Genomic DNA, 24,883 nt, shown 5'->3' on the forward strand with positions numbered 1-24,883 from the left:
AACCCTTTATTTTGCTACACCCTACACAAAGTTCTAACTATTTGATTCTTCTGACTTTAATGATTCTAAATGCTGCGTTCAAGATAGGTATCTTCAAGTGATTTAGTATATATGAAGTCCAGTTCTACTTTTAATCCAAGTTATCTTTAGTCAACCAACTAGTTTTTGTGTTTAGTGAATCAATGACCCCGATTTATTCTGACCTCCAGGGGGTAGAGGAAATTATTTTTAATGGATAGCTATTTCCTATTGAGCATTTAAAAATTCCAGTCATACTTTATTCCAATCCCGATCTTCTACCTATCAGGGGAACGTAGTCCGTCAATTAGGGTACTAATTGAGCCAAAAACCCACCTTTGGAGATTTTGTAAGTATATCGTCTATTCATTGTGTTTAGAAGAGTTAAATACAGTGCTGCAGTCATTTTAATGCCAATTTCTTCTCAGACTAGTTTTCTCTGGTGTAGTTAGTTTGGCAGAATTATCATAGGTAAGTTCAACCCAAAATTTGCCTCGTTTCGTTCTTATTCATTCCACTACTGCAACATAGCAACTTCGGAGCTAATTTTTTTAAACTTCTGCTTCCTTCCCCAAAATATCTCTCTCAATTACAAGTAAGGTGAAAGAAACCCGTTTCCAGAAGTCGGTGCTGGAGAAAATCCAGTTTTTCGGTGTTAACCTTGGGGTTTTTGACGCCTTGTTGGGCCTAAACACCAACAATTTATTCAAAAGGTCACTCGGGGTCACCCTTGGTCAATCTTTTTGATCTGGTAAGAGTCCCATCCATTTTCTACTTACCAAGTTTGATCTATAACCCATAACTACTTCCCAAGTTATTTTTTTAGCAGGGTTCATTATAATTTTTACCGCGCAATGGCTACTGACACCGGAAGGAGTCATGGGATGGATTTGATTCGCACAGAAATTTTATTCGCGTAGGAGGGATTTGTTTCGCGTCTATTTTTGCCATAAAATTATTATACCCTTGCTCATTATTTTGCGTTAATTACTTCTTTCTTGTCTAAGGTTTGTTTTTCCCAAGTGCTTATAACTTTGGTCCAACTCGGCAGAAATTATACATATTGCACCTCACACTATCTATCACATCCAAAACCTTGGAAGTCGGGATGGAGACTATTCACTTAGGGCATAAAACAGAAGTAGGGTATGAGTTTCTTAATTTAAATTTTGGTCAAGTAGATCTAAAACAATTAAGTTTGGCTCCATTCCCACCAATAGAGTTCTGATCGGACTATTTGCATTGCCCGGAATCGTTATCACTTTTGCCAGGGGTCAGCAGGCCCGGATTTTTGCTAACCAAGGTCAAATCATCTGTAGTACTCATCTTATGAGCTTCATAGAGTTTGCTTTGCTATTTCCGATTTGGGGGGAGTAAGCCTTGTTCGCCCTCCCCCCACTCTATACGTTTTTTCAGGTGTGGAATACTAATTCTATCAAGCTCGAGCTATTTTGAGCTTGAATTTTATTTATTTGCTTTGATACTTAATATATGTTTTTGTGAAAACCAAGCTACGCTCTGCTCTGTAGCTTTACTATACTGCATGCGATCACTTCATTTAAAACATTCTACGTTGAGATCTTAGTTTGCCGAAAGTATATTCGAATCACCGATCCTACATTGAATTACGTTTTTTTTTTTGCGCAAATTTTTAGATGTAAAAATTAATGGTTTCTGATTGTTTGAAATTTTCGCGAAACCAATCAGTCTGTGCCAAGAGAACGGACCCCAAATTAAACCGAACCAGACATAATTCCTAACTGAATTGAGGCAAGCCAATCGGTGCATATAGTCGGTTGACATTTGTGCGGGGAGTCAACTTTTAAAAATTTTGTTTCAGACAGGTTTAAAGGCAATCAAATTACTCAGGATTCCGCTTGTTAAGCAAAAAACTTGATCGATTTTGCGTTTCGCGAACTATTTTGATGAGAAAGTACAAAAATTAGCAGTTAGTGCTGGCCATTTCTCGAGGGCTCGATTCTGTTTTCTATTGCAAACTGACTAAACTTGCTAAATTTGGGAACAATCACAGCATCCTGATTACCAGCAGTTTTTGTTATAATTACATTTGTTTTTTGTGTAGCTGCAGAACCAACAAATCCTCCACCTGCGATAACAACCTCTGGTAAATCACATCAAATCTGATTTTTGCTTGATTTTCTTTGTTTTCTCTCTTGCTTTGAAAATGATCTCATTCTTTTCCATTTTTAATTTCTAACTTTAGTGTCTGTCGGCCTCAGTTTTCTTTCATACAAACCTTTTGATGGAGTTTTTTTTTTATTTTTATTTGCAATAAAAAGTATTCATTCTTCAATATGCCGATCTTTTATGCAGCATTAGGTGTATTAAAGATCGGCATATTAGATTGAAGAATGGATATTTTTGTTGCAATTAAATATCACATTTAACACATTTTTGTGAGATTTGAGCCACCAATTTCATACTAACTAGACATGCTACTATCTAACCCACCAGAGCTGATTTTATACAGTACTGATAGCGATGTACTGAAAATAAATATGTGTTATAATATTACAATGTGTTAATTGTTCCGACTTTCAAAGAAAGTGCGGAAAAATTATGCCTGGGATGGTTTTCGTAATCAATAAATTTTCTACTTCTTAACTGAGTTTTTTAATGGTTTTTTATGCATACATTATTGGAGATATTGTTGTCTTGAACTCAAATTCAAAAGGTGTTTCACGTGTAATCATTTTTTGTTTAAGCTACGTAGTTTTGAATTTTGCTAATTTACTATTTGAGATAATTGAAGGGCGATATAATGCGTTCTTATTACACGTGTAAGCGGCGAAATAATGCATTCCAATAAATTTGTTGGTGAAAAACTTGATCAATTTTTCAATCAACTAAAAAAAACTTTTCAATTTACCTTAAAGTGCAGTCGGAACTTTCAGGGCATCGCCCTGCTATTCAAGCAGTCTTGCTTTCATAATATTGTGTGAATTATTGTGTATACTGCACTATCGTTTATATTGAATATTGAAAGCGTATAGATTCAAAATCAATTGCTTGAGCGGTGAACTGAATTCAGGTTTATCTAGAAACTGTTTGTTGTTCCGACTTTTAAAGAAACTGCGCAAAGTTAATATTTGGTGTGTTTTTTATAAAGAGAATTTTTGACTTCTTAACTACGCACTTTTGACAGAACTTTTTTTTATACCATCTTTAAAATACTGTTCTCCTGAGCTCAAAAAAGTTTCTTTTGTGATCTTTTTTTGTAAATTTGTGGGGGTTTGAAAATTGCTAATTTGGCCAACTTTGGATAATTAACTGGCAGTTTTTTACGTTTTTATAACACGCGTAAACATTCCAAATTGAAATCGGGCAAATCATTCGGTCATTGTGTTAAAATACAGGAAGCTAAATGCATCCCTTTCTAGTTTATTTTTGCGGATTGGGATAAGTTGAAAAAATGAAAAACAAACTTCTTTTTTTTTGTCAATCATTTCGTCAGTTTTTCAATTAAGAAACTTTTAAATTAAATCTACAAAGCAGTCAGAACATCTAGGGACTCGCCATGATATAAGAGCAGCTGTGTTTCGTATGACGACTGAGAAACATAAACTTTTTGCCCAGTGAAATAAACCGGCCAGTACTGACTCAAAACTGTAGGGTTAAAGGCTAAAAGTGAATTTTTAAGTATCATAGATAGATATATTATGAGTCGAATAGATAGATACACAGTACAAAATGAATAGACGTATGCAAGTGCCGCTTTGTATAGACTAAAGTTGTAGAATAGATAGAGGTATAGAATAGGCACTCAGTTTTGAATTGGAATGTGTCTTATTAAGGATATCGCTCAACTTGTTGAACGCAAGGCATAAAAGCAACACCCTGTGTCGGGTAAGGTACGGCCATGAGAAATGACATATGACAAAGTGAATATATGAGTACAGGTATATGAACAACATCAATGAACCTAAATATGCGAGCTTCCGAAGGTCGCTTCTTGACATTCCCGCGGGACAAAAAAACTTCATCCTGAAAATAGGGATTGAATTTGGCACAGAGATTAACAAAGCAAACTACAGGGTCAGCCTGTATTGAGGGTAAACTGTGAACAAAATTAATACACAAGGATGGCAAAAGAGTTTTAGTAACAGAGTTTAGCAGACTGAAGTTTAAGTCTAGTCAGATGTCGGTACGAATTTTGTTTTCTTTTGGCTCATGCATTTTGTTCTTCTTGAATGAACTCACCTGCTCCTGCGTAGTTATGGCCGCATCACTGACAAAGAAGCTCGAATCGCCTGTGAGGAGAAGTGAGATTGACCACCGGTATGACTGCCGAAGTAGATTGTTCCCACTTCTCTTCCTCTACTGCTTTGACCGAGTGACGAAGCGGGTCGCCAAAAAACGTTGTGGGCTCTTTGCTGCGATCCAGCGCTCTTGTTTTTTATGAACTATTCGGAGCCTGATTGGGATCGAGAGTCACCAGCGCGGCTGTTTTTTTCCCAGTACCGACGCTGGGGTGAGTTTTCGGCTGAAATGAGGTAGGAACGTGGAGGCCTGATGTCGGCGCGTTTTGGTCAAGTCAATGATCGTCAAGGTCTCTTTCCCCGCGGCGTCCCAAGTAGCATCTGAGTGGGGGTGCGCAGGAACTGAGATCGGGGTCGAAGACTTATGAGCCGGTGCGTTGTTGCGGTTGAGCACCAGAAGAAGAATCGGCTGTGAGATCGACAACCGTATGGTCTGGACTGGACTGGACTGAACCAAAGGGTGGTATGTCGGTAGCGAAGACAAGTGTGGTTTTGGGCAATTTGGCGTTGCGATGTTGCTATTATATCGTCCAGCGTACCCTGATTGGCTGAAATGTCGCGAAAGTTGGGATTAGATTTTGGACAAATAAGTTTTTTTTTTCGGTATACTTTTCTTTTGTCTGTACTTTTTTTTTCTCATTTCTAATCTTGATGATTTTGAATTTCGCGATTTCAAACAGAGGTTTGACAAAATAATGGTCAATAATTTTTCCTTTTCGATCGACGACGTTCGGCGTTCCATTCGTCAGTTCTCCGAACCGCCGCCTGTTTGCGGAGAACACGTGCATCTCGGGCCACTGCGTCTTCGGTAGCTGCTGTTGTCTCCGGTTTTGGGAGTGGTTCGTCGACAATCACCGCCGGGTCTGCCAACACATAGTTTGGGATAATGTTGTCCATGAGGCCCACGGCCAAGAAGAACGGTCCAATCCAGGTCTCCCACAAAAATTGGGGATTAACTTAGTCTTTCGCCCAGAAATGCGGAATGCCTAATAGGTCAGTCCTGTCTTAATTCTGCGCCATGAAATAGCTCGACCAGTTTTGACTCAAAACTGTAGGGTTAAATGCTAATGGTAAATTAATAAGTATCAAAGATAGATAGATTAATAGTAGAATAGCTAGATATACTGTACCGAATTAATAGACGTTTGCAAACGCCGTTTTGTATAGACTATAGGTTTAGAATAAATAGAGGTAGGGAAAAGGCACTCTGTTTAGAATAGGACTGTATCTTTATAAGGATATCGCGCAACTGGATAAACGCAAGGCATACCAGCACCACGCTGTGATCGATTAGATATGACCCTGAGAAAGGACATAGGACATAGTGAATACATAAGTGCATATGCATGAACAACAAAAATGCACGTAAAACATGCGAGGTACCGAAGGTCGCCTAATGACATCCAGAAAATCAAACTCATTAGATTATATTATCAATTTAAAACTACTATCCAGTTTTGAAGCCTTTGTTGGGTACTGGAGCTGTGCTGGAGCTTTGAAACAAATGTTATATAGGGCAAAGAGATGTGTAATCTTGAAGTTTTTCTGTCTTTTTTTGAGCTGCAAGAGAACTCAATAAATTGATGATATTGAAAAAAATGCTTTACAAAAATGGTAGTGGGAACATTTATTGAACTAAAAAGAACTAAACTAAGGAGCAAATTGAAACGTAAGCACCATTACATAATTTTGCCTTCGAAACTTTTTCGTAAGGATAAACCTTTTCCTAATTTTAAACTGTTGAAATTGTCTTCTTTTTCAGCTTCTATTATCACATCTACTGTGCAACCCATCACAACCACCAGTGGTAATGTATTCGAAATTTACTGAAATAAACGACAGAGGAGTTTTTTATTTCAGTTTTCTATGAAAAGCTGAACTTTTTTTGCTCAACTTCTTTTTTCTTTTCTTTTTTTTCTTTTGACTAACTTCTACGATCGATGCAGTAATTTGCATCTGAAAACTTACTAAATTCCAAAAATATTGAGTTCCGATATGTTGACTCCTTTAACTGAAATGTATAAAAAATTTTCACCCACAATCTTTGTGGGAGAAAATGGGAGTTTGAAAATTGCTTTCTTGACCTGACCGGCCAATAGGCTAGTCTATGCGCCTCTGAGATTTAACATATGAGGCTCAACGCACTGAAATGATTTAGCGCAACAAAAATTTGCGCTATCAAATTTACTCCCTGTTGAGGTGAAGCAAGATGATTGGTTCCAAAGACTGTCTACAATTGGCAATTTACGAAACTTTTGTATGTGGTAGTGGTCGAAAAATCAAAAAAGCTTATTTGAGACACCTGAAGATACTGTCGGAATAATCAGGGCTTGAAACGAGCAGTCATTTTTTAAGAATATGTGGTGTTAGCACCTAAAAATTATGCATTAAGCACCTTCGCTAGATAAATGTAGTATTTTCACTTTAATTTTTGCTTATAAAATGGGCACAAACTGATAGTTTACCCGAAATCCTTGGTCAAAACAGAAACTTTTCAAAACATAGTCTTTCAGCACATAGTCAAAACATTGTCTTGTCAAAACATAGTCTTTCAAAGCATAGTCAAAACATAGTCTTTCAAAACATAGTCAAAGAAAGCATAGTCAAATTATAGTCTTTCAGGGGAGAAATGTCACATCAATGTTGAATATTTTTCGGCCAACTAAATTGATTTTATGAACTTGGCCAAAACACTGTAATGATCCTTCCCATACAGATCTCAGCCGAAAAGGCCGCTTTAATGTACTGAAAATTAATGTAAAATTGTACGAAAAAGAGATATATTGGTTGTCAAGGGGTCGGATCCTTCAGAGTTGAAACAGCAGTAATCGCTCCCCTTAAACCAGCCCTTGAACTTCAAATACGATTTTAAAAAATTATTTCATAATTTGTTCAAAACTGGATTGGCTGATTATTTTTTTTTTCATTTTTTCTCATTTTTCTTAGTAATTTGCCACAAAATTTCGAGTAAAGGCCGACAACGTTTCAAAATACATCCCTGATTTGAGCCCGGTTATCAGATAAATCTTCATCAGGGGCGAAATTAGGGGGGGGGGGGGTTCCGCCCCACAGGGATTCGATCCCATACCGACCCAAATGGTCCCTTTCTACTATTTTGTGATATCCATTTTTGGCAGACAGTATATACTAAATTTGGGTGGGAGCATATACCAAAAAAAACGCTATGTTTCCAAAAATTCCCATTCCTCCCCCCGCTCGAGAAAATCTTAGATCCGCCCCTGCCCTGCATGCTAACACACTTTACGATTACTATCAGTTTTTTGTTTTGTAAGCTAACATTTGATACCTCAAGCCTCTGGTCACTCTGAAACCCAAGTTTTATTCTTGTAGCTCAACTTATCACTTCTACACTGCAGCCAGTACCATCAGCAACAAATACTAATGGTAATTTATAATTATGGTTCCATACTAATCCATCAGCAAATAATTTTTCTTCAGTTATTTTTGAGATTTCAAATTGTTTTTGTATTGAAGTATTCAAATAATTTCCGACAAAGGTATGGGGCTAGCTATTGTTTGGAGTTTCTTTCCTGAGATGAAAATATTTTAGAAAAAATGTTCCTTCCGGTTTCGAATACGGACTATGCTTAGACAGGCTGGATAGCCTTTCATAGATCCTCTGCTAATAGCAGAAATCACAATTATTTAAGTAAACTGGATTGTTTCCTGAACGCCAAAGAGTTTGTAACTTGTACATTTAGGGTAAATACGAAATCGAAAAAACGACCGAAACAAAATATGATGTCAAGTTTCTAGCGCTTGTGACAGGAGTTTCGAATTTAAAACTAGCGACTTTAACATGTCTATCAGTACGACTAATAAGCCTCAAAAAAATTCAGTCCAAAAAAATTTGCGTGGATTCCCTCATGAATATTCGAATGCGATCAAAAAGTAAGAATAGCTTGTCAACATTAAGTGCAAAAATAATTGAGAAATTTTGAAAATATCAAAAAATACGTTGTTGATTGTATGGTAAGCGCTTTTGCCATTTTATGAAGTAGTATTACGAGCCCGGGTTGACCTCCTTACACTAAAAATGCTTATCATACACTTCCATGCATCAAGTGTGCGGAAAAATGCTTGTCATACAATTTTCATACAATTTCTGAAAAGGGTTGAAAAAAATATATGCTGTTTGATTCTAATAAGTGCGGCTGTTTGATTCTAATAAAACAGTCTGGTGATAAAAACCGAGGTTTCCATTTTTGTTATAAATTATGTTATACAATTTGCGTAATTTTGAACCCAAAAAACTTTTTTTGTTTTTTTTTCAACTGCAAATCGAATTTTGTACGCAAACAAACATTTTCCAAAAAAAATTTTTCGCATGCAAAATTTAAATTTTCGTGTACATAACGTAGTCCTGGATACAATAATGTTGTTTTTTTTCCTTTTCGCTGTAAAATGTTTTTCAGAAACACTAAAAATTCCTATTTTTTTGTATGGCATGTTAATGTGTGCCTTGATCAATGTCTGATAATTTAAAGATTCAAACTTTTAAAATAATCACATATGAAAATGTTTGCCAAATTTCAAAAGTTTGTTACTCTCTCTATATGATTCAGGTCATTTGCTATGCATTGTAAATGCAAGACCATCCAACCGTTTGTGCTTTGAGTAAACCAAGGTATTTGTCACTTGTGTTCGGTTACAAACACAAACCAACATTTTTCAGAAATTAAATTTAGAAACAAAAACCAATTTTTGGTTTATGGAAAAGCACCTATCATACAATTTTCATAAATGGAGAAATGGTTATCATAAAGAATTCATGCAATTTTCTGTACGTATGGAATTGTATGACAAGAAGTTTATCATATATGGAAATTGTATGATAAGTAGTTTAGGCCAACCCGGGAGCTTTTTTTTCCTGAATTGAAAATATTTTAGAAAAAATTTTCCTTCCGGTTTCGAAATTTGTGCTCTGTCTGAAAAAACAGTAACAAAGGACTAGATCTACTTAACAATCTCCCCATCTTTTTTCGACCAATCAGAAGGCAATTTTTTTGGTCAATTTTTTCGGTCAATTTTTCGACCAACCAGAAGGCAGCAAAATTAGAAAGGAAGCATTAGAAACTTCTACTGCTAATTCACTGCATTCATCTATAGGGATGAAGACTCTACATTATACAAAACTACATTATAGACACAAAACAATAACTTTTGAATCCACAATTTTTCCGCAAAATAATTATTAGAGCTCAGATGCAAGTTTTTAACCAAAATGAGAGGAAATTTTTTTTTATTTTTTACTTTTTGGTTTACATGAATGCAAAACTACATATTGATAACCGTTTTTATTTAACAAAAACTCTCACAAATTTGTATTCGACTGAAAAAATGCTTATCATACAACTTTTTATGGTAATCGTGAAATAAGCTTTTAGCATACTCCATTTATGAAGTTGAATGTAAGTCACGTATATTGTATGTACGTACGACCAACGCGGGTTTTAAATTGTGTCTCCCGGATATTTCCCTCCAATTTGACTAACACACTTCAGAGATGATTGTTAATCAACCGTAAAAACCTCCCGCATCCAAGTTTAGGCGTAAGTAATCGATTATAACATATTATTTTGATGATTTTTTGACAATTAAAATTGATTATAATTACCAAAATTATGTGATTGAAGGATTTATAATTGGTTATAGTCGTGATATTTTCCAAGAGATTATAATCTCTTATAATCGATTATAATTGATTATAGTTCTTACAAAAAACCCTTAAATTCAATTATTATCGATTCTAATCGATTATAACCTCTTATCTTGCCGAAATTTTGTGAATTCAAAACTACATTCGAATTATACTTTATGTGTTATTATTTTTGTGTCAATAAGAAAATCTCTAAAAGAGAGATCTCTTGTACCCTTTGGTTCATCTGAACACAAAGTTTTACCACGAAGCAAAAGTTTCATAGAGATCCTTTCATATGAGTGGAAAGGTTCACAAGGTAAATGAAAAATAAATCTTCCGAATCAAACATGAAACTAAATTAATTTGCTGATGTTTTGATGTTTAAAAAAGCTTAAATATGCATCACAAAACAACTCTAATGGGGAAGAAATGAAAAAAAAAATTATAAATATCAATTAATTGGAAAACTATTAAAAAATTCTTTATTTTCATAGAAACCAACGTCTACAAAAAGCATAAAATATCAGCAATTTAGATGCAACTTCGAAGACAAAATGGACAAACAAAAAAGGATTATAATCAATTATAATCCATTATAATGGATTTTTGTGCAAAACTAAAAAACTAGAAACTTGAATAAAAATATTATAATCGATCATAATTGTATCGAAAAATAGACGAATAAATAATCGATTATAATCGATTTTAATGGGTTATAATTAATTATAGTTTGATTTTAAAAAGAGAGATTATAATCGATTAAAAGATTAAAAATTGATTAAAATCGATAGTTTCTCAATTTTATTAAGACTGGTACTAATATCGTAATATAACCAATTATTAACGCTTGAAACTGGATGCGGGCTCTACTCGAGTTAGGGGAAGAATATTCAGATTTTGCCACAGTATTTTTGAAACCAAAGAAAATATTCAAATTTTTTAAGGTAATAGCTTCATCTTTTTTTAAGAACAAAATCCGCGACAAATCAAAATAGTCATAAGAATCAAAACTTTGCCCTTATGTGAGCAATTTTGTTCTGTTCTTTTACCCCGTAAGCAGCGAGCTTGCCTGGCTCTGAAATTATTCCCACTTTAAATGAGGCAAGCTATTTAGTCTAATGTAATAAGTTAATAGATGCCATATATATATCACTATGTACTTGTCATGTCAACATACGAGAAAAAATTTGACAAAAAATTTGGTTCTGAAAAATTTCAAACCTGAAAAATCAACTCGTTCACAAATTTTTCTTTTTGAAAAATTGTCATCCATTTTTCAATGGAAAATAAGTCATAGACGTTAACTGATAATCGAAAAATGCATGACTTCAGTTTGAACGAGCAGTCTTGTTGTGATAACACATAGTATATACCAGGGGCGGATTTAGGAGGGAGGGCGGGGGGGCGCGGCCTTCTTTCTCTCTCCCTTCAGGGATTCGACCCCCTGCAGACCCAAAGGGTCCCCCTTTGGTACTTTTTAAGAAATCTATTTTTGGCCGACCGACCCTAAAATTTTTCTAAAGGAGCCTTTGGCGCCAATATATACTATTTTTGAAGGGGAGCGCGCGCCAAAAAAACGCTATTTTTTTTTGTCAAAATTTTTTTTAAATTGCCCAAAAACGGCTTTTTTGAGCTGTTTTTCAAAATTTTGCTTGCGGTACAGAAAATTTGACCAAAACATAGTCTTTTTAATGTTGGAGGAGAGCTCGGAAAGTCAATTTGGTCGACCTAAAAAATAAAAAAGGTCATCAAAATTTTCTTTTGAAAATCCGCCCCCCCCCCTCGAGAAAATCCTAGATCTGCCCCTGGTATATGCTGGTCAAAAACGGAAGCGTGCAAAACAATTTATGATTACACAAATTGACTTTCATTGAACAAGATAACATGAAAATCTGGAAGTGTCACCGTTTAGGTCCAGTGGGAACTACTCAAACTCAAATAACGACTCAAAATAGTCGCGCGGATGCGATTTCTACAACCACATTGCCATCACGGGGTCAAACTTTTTCTGAGATATTGTCTAGTTTTGACCGAGCCACGACTAGTTTTGTATCTCGACAAACAACTTCTTCGACACCTCGACCGTTAACGTCAACTCGAAGTGGTAACAGAAAAAAACATAGCAAAAATAACCAAGTTATTAGATAACATTTGATGAACGCCAAAGAACAACAGACCTCTTAAACGTGGTTTTCAAGATAAGTTCATCACAAAAATTAGATGCGTGGTAGGCGCGTTTGTCATGGCATGAAAAGTTACGATTTCGGCTGTCGGGCAACATATCGTTTTATGTTTTTGCTTCAATCATCTTGTTTTCCGATTGTTTTTCGGTTTCTTTGGAGCAGAACATCCTGAATTCAAAAGCTGTTTTAGTTTTATTCTACCTAATTCTTTTCTTTGTCATCTTTATCATCATCCCATCACATTCGCAAGACTTATACTACTTTGCATTAAGAATCTTTCAATCATTCCATGCATATCCATTGCAATGGCGGCCTGAATCAGAATTTGTTTCGATCTTTCGACAACTCACAAGATAAATTAATTTAGTTTAAACGCTGGGGTCGATGATCTTAACTTGGTCTGTTAGGGGGAGGGGGGGGGAGAGGACGTTAACTTGATCCTTTAACTTTAACTAAGATGAAAGCCCAATCGAAAGAAAAAATTACTTTAATTCAAAATGTGAAAAGGTTTTTTCATTCAGTCAAATTGTGCATAATCTGTAACGTATTCATTGAAAGATATATTTTATATTTCCTGAATCGCTGCATAGCTTGGTAATTTCAAGAAGGATGGTAGGAGGTAATTGTGTTTTTGTTTTTAACTTTACTTCTGCATAATCGGAGTAATTATATTGGAATTGCTGGATTGGCATATGCTGTGCAATGGATAACTTCAGTCAGGCGCAGATCTTGGACTCGCGATTCACATAGTGTGAATCACAAAATTAAAAACAATTGAGTGTGTTCAATCCTAAAATCTCCCTTTTTTCTTAGATTAAACTTTTTCTTAGAAAATGTGCCCCTGGGACCGTCGGATGAAGAAGAAAAAACAGAAGAAGAGGAAGCAGACGGAAGTGGAAGCAACAGCAGCAATACGATTCTTCTCCTGATAATTCTTGTGCTCGGAGTGGCCGCATTGGCGCTTCTTCTTTTCATCATCTATGCGCTCATCAAGAAAAAACCCTTCATGCCAGGGTAAGAAAGGAGGTTGCTGTAAAAAGGTACAATTCTGACATTTGCTCACCTTAAAGCACAAAAATCCATCGTCCAATCTGATTGCTTGAAGTTCCACGGGTTTTTACAGCGGGTTATAATTGACAAGGTTATAATTGACCGATGAAGTTCTATCTCCACAACGATCGACCCTTACGTACATAGAGAGGGATTTTCTACTCCCTGCAATGAGAAAAATCAAGTCGTTAGGGAATAGAAATGTTTAATATTTGCCCTTATTTAGTAGAAAACCTAAAAACTGATTCCCCCGCCCCTCCTCGATTCTGGTTGCCAAAACGATTCAGCCTTTTGATATCTTTTCACTTAATAATCTAAGACTCAACTAAAAACCTAAACTTTTCTAAAGAAGTATTTGGCGCTATATAAACTTTTTTTGAGAAGCAATATATATTTTTTCGTCTACTCTTTCCAAAATCGATTTTTTTTTCATCAAAAAGATTACTTCGATACAGAATATTTTTAATTGGAAATATGATTTCTCAAAGTTTTCAGCAGGAGCTCAAAAAGGGCTCATTAAGAAAATGCTTGCCAATTATTTCTAGAGCACTCCATTTTCAGTGCCTTAAACCTATAACAGTTGCAGTGTTCATCAAAAATCCAACTATGATTTTTGGCTTTCAGATCCAGAAGACCAGATGTGGGTGCTGAATTAGACTGGTTTGCGGGCTCTCCATACTTTATGTAAGTTACTTCCCTAGTTCTATATTATCTTATTGTGTCGTAAAAAATTGATCGTCCTTTAATTGGTCGTTTGGCTTGAGCTTTGTGCCACAACAATTTTTATCACATGACTCCCAGAAAAATTATCCTAATGGTAAAATTTGATAGAAAAAAAACATAGTTCAAAAAATCAATGAACGCAAAGAAACAGAGAAAACGGACTTGTTTCTTGAAAAACTTCGAACTTGAAACAAAAATATGACTTCACAGCTCTTTGAACTTCAAAATTAATTCGGTACTTTAATGACGTAAAGGTTTTTAATTTAGATCCACTAAGCGCAACGAAGTTCAAAGCCAACAATAACAAGTTTTCAGGTCAGTTCATTTTCTCGCCGCGAGAAAAGGAATTTTTTTTTTGGGGGGGGGGGGGGCGTCGGATTGATTTAAATAGATTTGACTGAATATACATTTTATTAACTGAAATGGATCTTAAATCCACAAAAATCGATCTTTCCTAAAAATTTTGGATCAATTTAAGTGTCTGAAAATTTGATTTACATGGAATTGAATAAACTTTTTTGACTCACAAAAAATCGTTCGAATTTTAGTAAAATCCTTTCAAGTCCATTTTAAAAGAACCATGAGCAGATTAGTTTTGATAACCTAAACATCCATTTCGAAACCATTTCCTTTTGAGCAGAACTTATAAAAAGAAAATGTTCAAAACAAGAAAATGTTCTAATCAAAGAAATGTTCAATACAAATCTGATTTTGAGCTCAAAAACATGCTAAGAAAGGTCAATTAAAAGGTCTCGATAGATTAAATTAAGAAAGGAATTTGTGAACTGTGATACAGAAAATTAGTCGGAGACAATGAAATTGAGGTCAACCAAAGGTGACAGACAACTCCGAAAGTTAAATACCAGTTTGCACCAGACAGATAAATTCAGTAGAATGCAACAAATAGAATAGAACTGAAATTTTCTTTGAATTAATTAATCACAATGACATTCCCCTTTTTGCGAAGGAATGAAAAACTAGAAATTTAAATACTTAATGAAATGTAAATTAAGGACGAAAGTTTCAACTAGAGTTTTGGATTTTCGAAATCAACTAAAGGTAACTGAAATTTTGAGTTTTTGACCGCTCTACGGCCTGCCCTCTCCGTGGATTACATTAGCAGTTTTTTTGAGTTTTACTTCTCCCTTTTTGCATTTCTCTCCTCGTCCTATTGTCCTTCGCCCTCTGCTTTTTGAATATGATCGATCATGACAGCCCCCAATTTGTTAACAGCTGTACCCTTCCTTCCCGAAGTGGTTTCGTCTGGCAAATTTGCCGACTCTTGGCTGAAATATGAGACAAGCCGTTGCTTCAGCGTTCGTTTCTTGGTCCTTGCCTGTGGAATACCGAGTTCCGCCACTGCCCCAGGTTCAATGTCATCGAGCGTTGTTGCTTTCGTTTTATCGCCGTCTCGCCGTTTCTCCGCGATTTCTGTTTCTCACACAACGTGTATTCCGTCGCCGTTTTGAGGTCGCTCGGTCGGATCATCGTTTCCATAGAAACTTTTTCGCTCGAAGTGGCTTTCTCCCGCAATTAGGCCGTAGGCCTTACTTTTATCGCTCCCTGCGGTTTGATGCTTGATTATACATCCTCAGGTGGAATAGCTTCTTTTGCTGTCGCTGATCGACCAAACATGCGCGAGTGACAATTCATCGTTTTCGTCAGCGAAAAGTCGTCGCCCTCAGTGTTTCGACCCCGTTTCGCTTGTGTGCCTTTGGAGCCGGATTGTGTGCCTTTGGAACTAGATGGCTTATTTGACATTATCTTGCGTCTCACCTCCTGTGGTGCTGGCAGGGCTCGAATTGCTCCAGGTGCTCGCTTCTTAGGGGTTGTAACCTTTTTCAACGCCATTCCAGATTTTCTGAAAACAGCTCCATTACTCATTTTAATAGTATGCTCAGTTTCATTTACGATTTTGGATGTTTATGGTTTGTACTTATTGAGGTTTCTGTCCCCCGTTCGCTGCATCACAATTGTCGGTGGCGCTGATACCGCCGATAAATCTGCGCTTCGGCCGATTTCTGACTCCACCCCTGGTCAACTGTCTGTTCGTCCGATAGCCGCAATGGGTGTTGTCTATTCCTCGCATTATACGCGGTATCAGATCGAACTCCTCAGTTTTTCTCCGCCGTATGCGGCATCAATCGGGCGTCTGGCTCTTGTTCATCTAAACAAGCAGATTTTGAGCGGATCACTTTTTCCCAGTTTTAGGTTCCTAACGACGGTTTTTCAGCCAAACTCCTGAGAACCGTATTAGCTTCCCACGGTGTTAGTTTTAGCGTGGTGTTTCGAAAAAATCGTAAGGCACCGAGGGCCCTCTCAAGCATCCAATCCAAGAGTTCTGTTTTTTCTTCTCGCGCATACGTGAGTACCAAATTCGTTCGACGCACCATCTTGCTCTATGGCCATTAACTGGCTAGACGAATACTTCAATTCCTTCATAATGACAGAGACTTCTTACGTCCTTGGACACGAAATTCGTTCCTTGATCCATCCGAATTTGTCGCGGAACACGATGCGCATTGATGTATGTTTGTTTAATTTTTCAGAAATTTATCCGATCTATTTGCGTTACACGCCATGGCCGACGGCCATCGACAAAAACGGTCCGACGCCACCAAAACATACTTTTTAGATTCAATTATGTCGCTGAATGGTCCCCAAAAATCTAGTTCTACCGACTCATTCGGTTCTTTGGGTTCAGATATTTTCCCTACATCCCCGTGTTTCAAACTCTTTTCGGTAATTTTCTGCGATTGACGTTTAGCTGCGGTTTATGTTCAGGAATCAGATATAGTTAGCTGCTTTGAACATATTATACTTCCCGTGGTGGTAATAGTGCGGTCAATTTTTACCGCCGCTTGCAAAGGTTTCGGGATTACGAGTTTATCGTCCATCCACAGGCATCCGTCTCTTTAACATGAGAATCCTGAGTGTATTGAGCGTAATATTTACTCATCGCTGAAAATTTAGTGTGTTGTAATTCTGGGTCCTTGCGTTTAATCATTTTAAAATTGGCTTGTAATTGAGGGTCCGATAGATACTGTGAATCAACGAATCGAAGATTGAATAAATCAGGAAGGGTGGATATTTTGTTTATTTACAACTTTACAGTTTCGAGGAAATATTGACATTATGTAATTTCTAGGATTAAACGTCGGATAAATTTCACCTGGACAAACCGATGGAATTGAAATAAATGCTTTACTTTTTCCGGATTTTTGTGGTAACTGCTTGTATATTTTGATCAACTTCTTCTATTTCGTCGCCGCTGCTAATGCTTGGATGTCGTTCTAGTAATTTTCTAAGTTTCCTTTCCATGTTTAAGTTTGAACTTTTGGAATTTATCTGAGATTTTGTAAAACCGAAACTTAACTCAAAAGCTGCCCCAACTGAATTTGCATATAACTCAGATGACCTGCCAGATATGTATTATGTCACACCGTGATTGGTCCGATTTTCTTTGCATGTTTTCCGTCCTCTAGCGACTGTTTCCTATTCGATATATTGCTTACGCGTTGTTCATTGGCCTGTGGCGACTCAATGTTGCGTTTGGAGATAAATAATTTTTGAAAACCGAGGGCGCCATGGAATGAGTTAATTTTCGCTACCGTAAACATACTATCACATGTGCTGACCTATCCCATGTGCTGTCCGTACGAAGTTGGATGTCTGGTTAAACAGGCGGAGAGACCAATTTTAGCTCCAGTTTTATGTTCCACTAGAAAACCAAATGGTATAAAACAATCTAACCACAATTTTAATCTGCTTAGCGTGGTCTTTTTCTTTTTATTATTCCCATTTAGCAGTGAGACTAACGCTTCATGGTCAGTAAGGATCAATATTTTTCTTCCCAGCACAAAATTTTGGAAAACATCGGACCCCCACACGAACGCAAGCATTTCCAATTCTTTCGTCGCACACTTCTTTTCACCCTCTTTTGAAGTGATACATTCCTGTTGATTTTCCCCCAAAAATGAAAAAATTCATTGAATGCTCGTTTCCGGATTAAATGGCAGCTAACCGTGTGCGTATGTCAGATCCATTGTTGAAAAATATACGTCCACCGTTTTTCGTTCACTTATAGTCTGTCCTACCGTGTCCCTGAGTTCTTCGATGTTCGGCATTTGAAATTTGTTTTTGTGGACTGGCTTGTTTAACTCCCTCGACTCTATTGCTAGTTTTACTGACCCATCTTTCTTCACCGTGGTTACAACTGGAGAAACAAAATACTTATCCGAAAATTCTTCAAGCTTTTCGATGTGTCCTTGTTGCAAAAGCTTACTAATTTATTTATCAACTTTCTCATGCAGTGTCATTGGAACCCTCCGCCTTTTCTGTTGAGCCGGTGTTATTTTTCGAAAAATTTTGCTTGTGCTTCAGAGTTCCCAATTTTACGAACTCGACGAAAATTGTTGAATTGCTTGCTGAAATAGAGCTGCCATTGGTCTAGTGGTGCCTCCCCGCTAGACAGCTCAGCCTCCTGATGTTCTCTTTGATTGATATCACATTCTAACCGGTGTCTTCTGAATAAGTTGCAATCCACGACAAGTCATCAAGTCCCTTCCAACAATCGACGGTCTGCTGCCTCCTATTACCTTGATCTTGGCTTCGACTACCCTTCCATTCGTCTCCAGTAGCACTGTCAGTGTCCCCAACAAGTGTAGTTGATTGATCCCGTTATCCCTGATTTCATTATCCTCTGGTTGCAGCTCGTTGAGATTCACACTTGCGGTGCGCAGTGTTCGCCTTAATTCTCCGATGGTAAATATTGAGATCAGCGATCCGCTTTCTATCCAAACACTTGTTTGCTTACCTTTGATTTTAATCGGTAATTTTGCGCCAGCTACTTTTAGTTTTGTTTCCTTTCGAGCTTGGATGGCCATGACAATATATTTGCCCGGACATCCTTCGCACTCCTAGCCGGACATCTTGCCATGTGTTCTGGAGTAAAATTGAGTTGATCGCAGTTGTAGCACCTCCTGGATGCCCCCCTCGTATACCAGCTCGTCCTATGAATGATCAACGTCCGCGTTGCCTGCTGTTCCGATATCCAACTCGGATTATCCCCACCGGTTCCGTCTTGATTTGGAACGCTCCACCGGTAGTGCTGCTTGCCGTCATTTCCCCGGTTGTTGACACGAACGTCTTTGCGTAATTGTCTCCACGCTAGTAGGACAGCACTATACGATACACCTCCTCTGGTTTTTTTTTCAATCGGCACAATTCATTTTGTGCCTCTCTGTTGTTCTTGTTTATGATCAACACGTCTAGTAAAATCCTTGTCTCCAAATCTCCGAAGTTGCACCGTGCTGCCACTCCACTCAAGACCGAGTGGAACTGCTCCAATGATTCCCCAATATGCTGCTCCCTTGTCAGCATTTTAAAAATTTTGTATGTCTCGCTGCGTTCTTTCTTCAACTCCGTTTCCAAAGCATGAATGACTCTCGAGAATATTGTCAAAGTCAAATCCAAATGTGTTTTTCTCATGTTGAATCGTCCTGCCCTTTTTCTCCAGGCACAGGTATAAGTTCGATATCAGCGTTTGCTTGGCCTCAAGTCGATTTTTTCCATCTACCTCCTCCGGTAGTGCCGTAATTTGAGCTGTTGTTAGCGTATTTGCACAGAAGACATTTTTCGGGTTAAAACTGTGTTTGACCACAATTCCCCATTGAAACTGATGAAACCAAAAATTGCATAGCATTGGTTGCTCTGCTAACTAGGGGGGCCATCACGACGTATTTCTCATTGGGTTTTTCTCTCATTTCGACCTCTTGGCTGCGCCATTTCAAGAAAGAGATTTCGATAGGTTAATTTAAGAACGGAACGTGTGAACTGTAATACAGAAAGTTAGTCGGAGACAATGAATTAGGGGTCAACCAAAGGTTACAGACAACTCAGAAGGTTAAAAACCAGTTAGCGCCAGACAGATAGATTAAGTAGATTGCAACAAATAGAATAGAACTGAAACAGACTGTAAACTAATTTAATCACTATGACAGAAATCAAAAAAATTAATTCATGTTAATTGTTTTTTGGGCGACGCCCAATAAAATAAAGCAAGAAATTGTTCAATGAAAATCAGTTTTTGAGCTAAAAACTTGCATTGAAGCATAAAAATTCATCAATATAAATCATTTTTGGATAAAACCTATGTAATTAAGCAAAAAAAAGTTGTTCAATTTAATTCAGATATTATTGAAAATTATCACGGTAAATCAGATATTGGGCAAAAACTTTAGTAAAAATTCATGGGCTGTTCATTTTTTCCATCTGCTAACCTTTTCAAGTCTGTTGATGCTACACTATTTTGTTAAACTGGCATGCAAGGTCTTGAGAAAATGACAAATATATTTAGTCTGCATACTAAACCTCTTACAACGGTTAAGCCACATTTATTTCCATTAAAATTTTGGCTGAAAAAGCGGAGTTTATCGAGAGCTCAAAGGTAATCAAAATTTTCAATAAATTTTCAAAATCTGCTCCGTTTTCGTCGAAAACTTCCTAAATTCAACACTTAATCAAAATTTAAAAAGCATATTTTGAGTGGAAATCTAAAAACTATTTACTCGGATTGTAAACGATCATTCACTTCTGAAGCATTGAACAAAACGCAACCTTTCTGAAAAAGTATTTATTTTTGGTTTTGACTAAAGTCAATGAAAATAGATCATCTTTGTAAAAAGAATATAAAATCAGTTTGAAACACCAAAAATTATTTTTTCCTGTTTTTTTGATAGTTTTTCAAAGCAAATTTGGCCAGTTTTATTATATTTATAATTTGGAACGACACGAACCAAAATTTGTTGTTTTTTTTTGTCGGTCATTTGAAAATTTCAAAAAGTATATATTTGAAGGAAAATTTCATTTTAAATTGAATTAAAATCGATTTGTAGCAATGTTTTGTAGATTATTTTTGAAAGTAAATTAAATTGATTCAAAATCGATTTTGATCAATTTTTGAAGCTCAGACTTGAAATCAAATTAAATCAATTTAGAATTGACTCAAATCAAATTAGTTTTTTTTTCTGTTTAATCTACGGATTTTTTGAAAGTTAAATCAATTTTAATTTAACATACGTTTTTAAAAGTCTAATATCGATCTCAACCCATCTTTGTCAGATGAGGGATAAATGAACAATTAAGGTCTTAGGATAACAAAAAGCCAAAAACTCTATATAGTCGAATATATGGGATAATAGTCAAATACATATAAATTCTGATGGATTTATAAATTGATAAGCATGTTAAAATTTTAATTTTTTAACGTTGTATTCCTTATATTAAGATCGATTTTTGGCTTGTATCAGGAGTTTATTGTTTTCCACTTTTTCAAAAAAATTTACACATTTCAGATTTTCTATTTTATTACTCATTTACACTTTACCCCCTACCACACTACCAAATCGCCACCTCCCCCCTCAAATTTCTTTTCCGTATCGAACGTGAATCGAGCAATTATTAACTGTATACGGAGGTAGGCTTGGGTGGTAAATGGATGATGAATGTGAGAAGGAGAAATTGTTAATTGCTGAACGGGTGAAAAAATTGTGTAGTGCGGAAAATGTTACAATTTTCGCAAATGATTTTGGCAAAAATAAGTTGAGAGGATTCTGTATTAAAATTCAAAATAATGAATTTTAAAAGAACTTTAACCAACCAATCATAATGGATTTTTCTTACGGTAAATTCGGTTATTTATTCTACAATTGATTTCGTGTTCTAATTTGCAACAATAATCTACTGAAATGTCAACTTTCAGACAATATTTTTAAATTGAAATCGATGTTTTTTCATTAAGTTTCGGCTCTTAAATAACTTTCCCACACTTTCTCCTCTAAAAAATCAAAACTTCTATTTAAAAAAAAACAAGATTAATCAGTTCTATTCTTGAACCACTTAAGAATCAAACAGAGAAAAAAAAACGAAACAAAAAATCAATTAAAAATGTTGAATTTTTTGAAGGCGACAAAAAGTTTCAATAAATTTTGAATTTATTGAAACTTTTAAACTATTTTTGAAATCGTGTGTAAAGTTGACATTTTTAGCTATTTTGAAATGAATCAAAATATTGATAATTATTTGCTCTGGGTTCGATGTTGATCCAACTGAATTTTCTCGCCACCAAAACTTTTGTCCTTAGTTTTGATTTTAGTATTTAAACTTTGAAAAAAAAGCGATTCTATATGAAACTTGTCTGACGTTTTTTGTGATACCTGACTTTGCATGGAGAAGCAATTTCAAAAAAATAAAGAAAACCCAAATAAAAAACTTTTCTCCACTTCTTAGTGGGAGAAATAAAAATTTATTTTCATCACTTAAGTTCGTATAAGGTGGGGCCCCCAATTTTGAAGATCTATAAAATAGTGCTTATTTTGTGAAAAAAATCCTCGAATCTTTCATGAAATTATTTGAAACACTCTTGATAATTTAAAATTTTTTTGAAAGTGATCCCCAACCCGCTATGTAAAGTAAAATCTAAAACTTTTTTCATATATAGCAAAGTATTAATTAGACCAAATAGCTTGCCTCAATTCATTTGGAATGTTTTTCAACACGGATTTTATTGCCGCTCACGCTTTAGCAGAACGAAATGTATCGCCTGTTAATTGTCTCAAATTGGTCAAAATTGCAATTTTTAAACCCTTATAACTTGTGGTAATGTTTCTAGCCTCCTTATAGAGAAATCTATGTATTGCAAAACTGCTGAGAAAAGATAACGTTGGCATTGATCATGTTACATAAGTACCATAGATAAAAGTTTTTCTAACATAATTACATAACTAGTTTGGCAGTCTCCTTACATTCCCGATTCGACTAAATCAAGAACATCATAATATCTAATTAACTACTGCACTAAGTATAATCAGTCAATAATCAGTTTACAGTTCAGTGAACTAAAATTTCAAATTCCACTCGACCATCTTTCTTTTCTCGGTTCGACCCGCCGGTGGCGTTATATTCCGTCAACAATACACCACTGTAACTCATAGGTTTTCCAACAACTATTCCAGTATCTTCCGCTGGTCCTTCTAAGTCATACTGATAGCCAACATTTCCTCCGCAATGTCCAAGTTGCACCGCTGGAAATCCCACTGATATCGGCTCGTCCCGAAATCATTTGTTCACTGTCTCCAGTTTCAATTTGTTCGGCGTGGCCCGCTTTATCGGCGTGGCCCGCTTCATCGAAAGCCTCCCTCTTCCGCTGTATTTCCGCCAGTTTCCAAGCGCCGATTTCTTCCGACTACTTCGAATTTGTGCTTCCAATCCATGATATAATGCTTGGAAGCGAATCACATCCACATTTTTACCATAGGCATCGACCACCGACGATAAAATGTTGGTATGTTTGACAATTCGACTTTATTTGTCGAGCACATCTACGAAGCGCCCCGACCCATTCTCGCCCAGTCCAGTGATATCGTCTTGGACGTAATTGTCGCCCCAAAAGAAACGACACATTTCTCTATCGAAATAAGTATCCTCGGCATTAATTTTTTTTTGGCTTCGGGATCTTTTTGGGCTGATCGGTACGTTCTTATCTGGTGCATCTTCTTCCTCTTCCGTGGATGATAACGCGACCGGTGTTGACTGTTTCCCTGTAGTCTCTGTCTCCATTCGTACAACACTGTTCTCTTCTGAGCTTGAATACGTCACGATGAATTAAGTGATCGAGATTTTAACTATCTTGTTTTCTGTTACCAGCAGTTACCCTTGTTTTCTGTCATTGTCTTGTCCTTCGATGTCTTGTTGTCACCAGACTTAGGCAACACCCTGATGGCATCGTGGTTAGCCGTCGGTTTATCCGTAGACATGAAACTCTCGTATGAAATATCATCCCAGATGGGGTTGTTCGCCGTGCCCGTAATCTCACCCAACGGCAATTAGGCTGCAGCATGTAACGCCGCTTTCTTGCGGGGATCTGTTGGCTCTGAGTCGAAACCACCTAAACTGATCAGAATACCAGATTTATGTACCACCTTTCCCGAATCCAACGCAACGAAATGGTCTGATTCCCGTCTTGTTCTCTCGTTTAAATATTCAAATTTGGCTGCAATTTTAACCTTTCCTGATTTTTTCGAAACATATGACAACCTTTCTGTTGATCTGTTATACTAAGTTCTCCACACGAAAATGGTGTTGATTCCGCCAGCGTATGCACTACCCGATTGTACATGCCCAAGGTAGTGTCGTCATCTGGGGCTTGTGTTTTCCTGTATAACTCGTGCGGAAACATGTGCTTATTGCGATCTAGAGAATACAAAACATTTCTCCAAGATAACTTACTCGATAAAGCACACTTTGCGATCGTATGCCAGACGCTATTTGGTGTACAACCAGAATTCACCTCAAATGGCGAACATCCCACTGATTGACGAACTCCTGTTCCATTTGTAAACACAATCTCATTTAGTGATGGTTTAAGCGCCGACTGTGGTTTTCGACCCGCGTATTCCATGAGACGTTCTCGTAGTGTTAGTATTTAAGGCGCGATGCTGCACTAACGGGGCGAAATTTAACCGAATGTTATCAGTGGCAGATTATTCCCGTATTGATTTTGCAATGAAACTCGACCCCTGGTCGGTACCAATGTTTTTTGGAATGGCGTGCTGTAAAATATAGCTTTAAAAAATTTTTTATTTCACAGTAGCAGTTGTTCTCGTGGTGAACTTTACCGAAGGAAAATTTGAACATATATCGATGCAAACGAGCGATTAATTTTAGCACCCCATACCGGCGGTAGCGGGTGCAAAAAATCCAATTGCAGTTCTTGATTGGTTTTTTCTCAGAAATTCAACTTAGTAAGGTCACCCTCCGGAATGTTTGACCTCAAAAGTTTTTCGGACTTTGCACACTCTTTACAATTGGCCGCGGTGAGTTGAATCTGCCAATTTATTTGTGGCCACTAGAAACGCTTGTTTGCTTCATCTTGAACATGCCCGTTTGTCCCTGGTGCAACCGTCTCC

The 24,883-nt window shown here is 36.7% G+C and overlaps 2 protein-coding genes across 6 annotated transcripts in view; both read left to right on the forward strand.

Moving 5' to 3' along the window:
- LOC134848302 (uncharacterized) overlaps nt 1–24,883 on the forward strand; it is a 386,969-nt gene that overhangs the window by 7,687 nt on the left and 354,399 nt on the right. The gene's annotated exons all lie outside the window — the stretch shown is intronic.
- Nucleotides 1–24,883, forward strand: part of LOC134856955 (probable serine/threonine-protein kinase mkcB) — a 31,535-nt gene that overhangs the window by 2,513 nt on the left and 4,139 nt on the right. The window contains exons 2-7 of one of the 5 annotated variants that reach the window (XM_063873249.1): nt 2,102–2,143; nt 6,061–6,105; nt 7,650–7,703; nt 11,873–12,064; nt 12,974–13,157; nt 13,818–13,877. In XM_063873249.1, coding sequence (XP_063729319.1) covers nt 2,102–2,143; nt 6,061–6,105; nt 7,650–7,703; nt 11,873–12,064; nt 12,974–13,157; nt 13,818–13,877 — 577 coding nt within the window. The remainder of the gene's footprint in view (nt 1–2,101; nt 2,144–6,060; nt 6,106–7,649; nt 7,704–11,872; nt 12,065–12,973; nt 13,158–13,817; nt 13,878–24,883) is intronic. The other 4 variants (XM_063873250.1, XM_063873251.1, XM_063873252.1 and 1 more) reach the window with 4 other exon arrangements.

The sequence above is a fragment of the Symsagittifera roscoffensis genome, chromosome 1, assembly GCF_963678635.1.
Source record: "Symsagittifera roscoffensis chromosome 1, txSymRosc1.1, whole genome shotgun sequence".
NCBI lineage: Eukaryota > Metazoa > Xenacoelomorpha > Acoela > Convolutidae > Symsagittifera > Symsagittifera roscoffensis.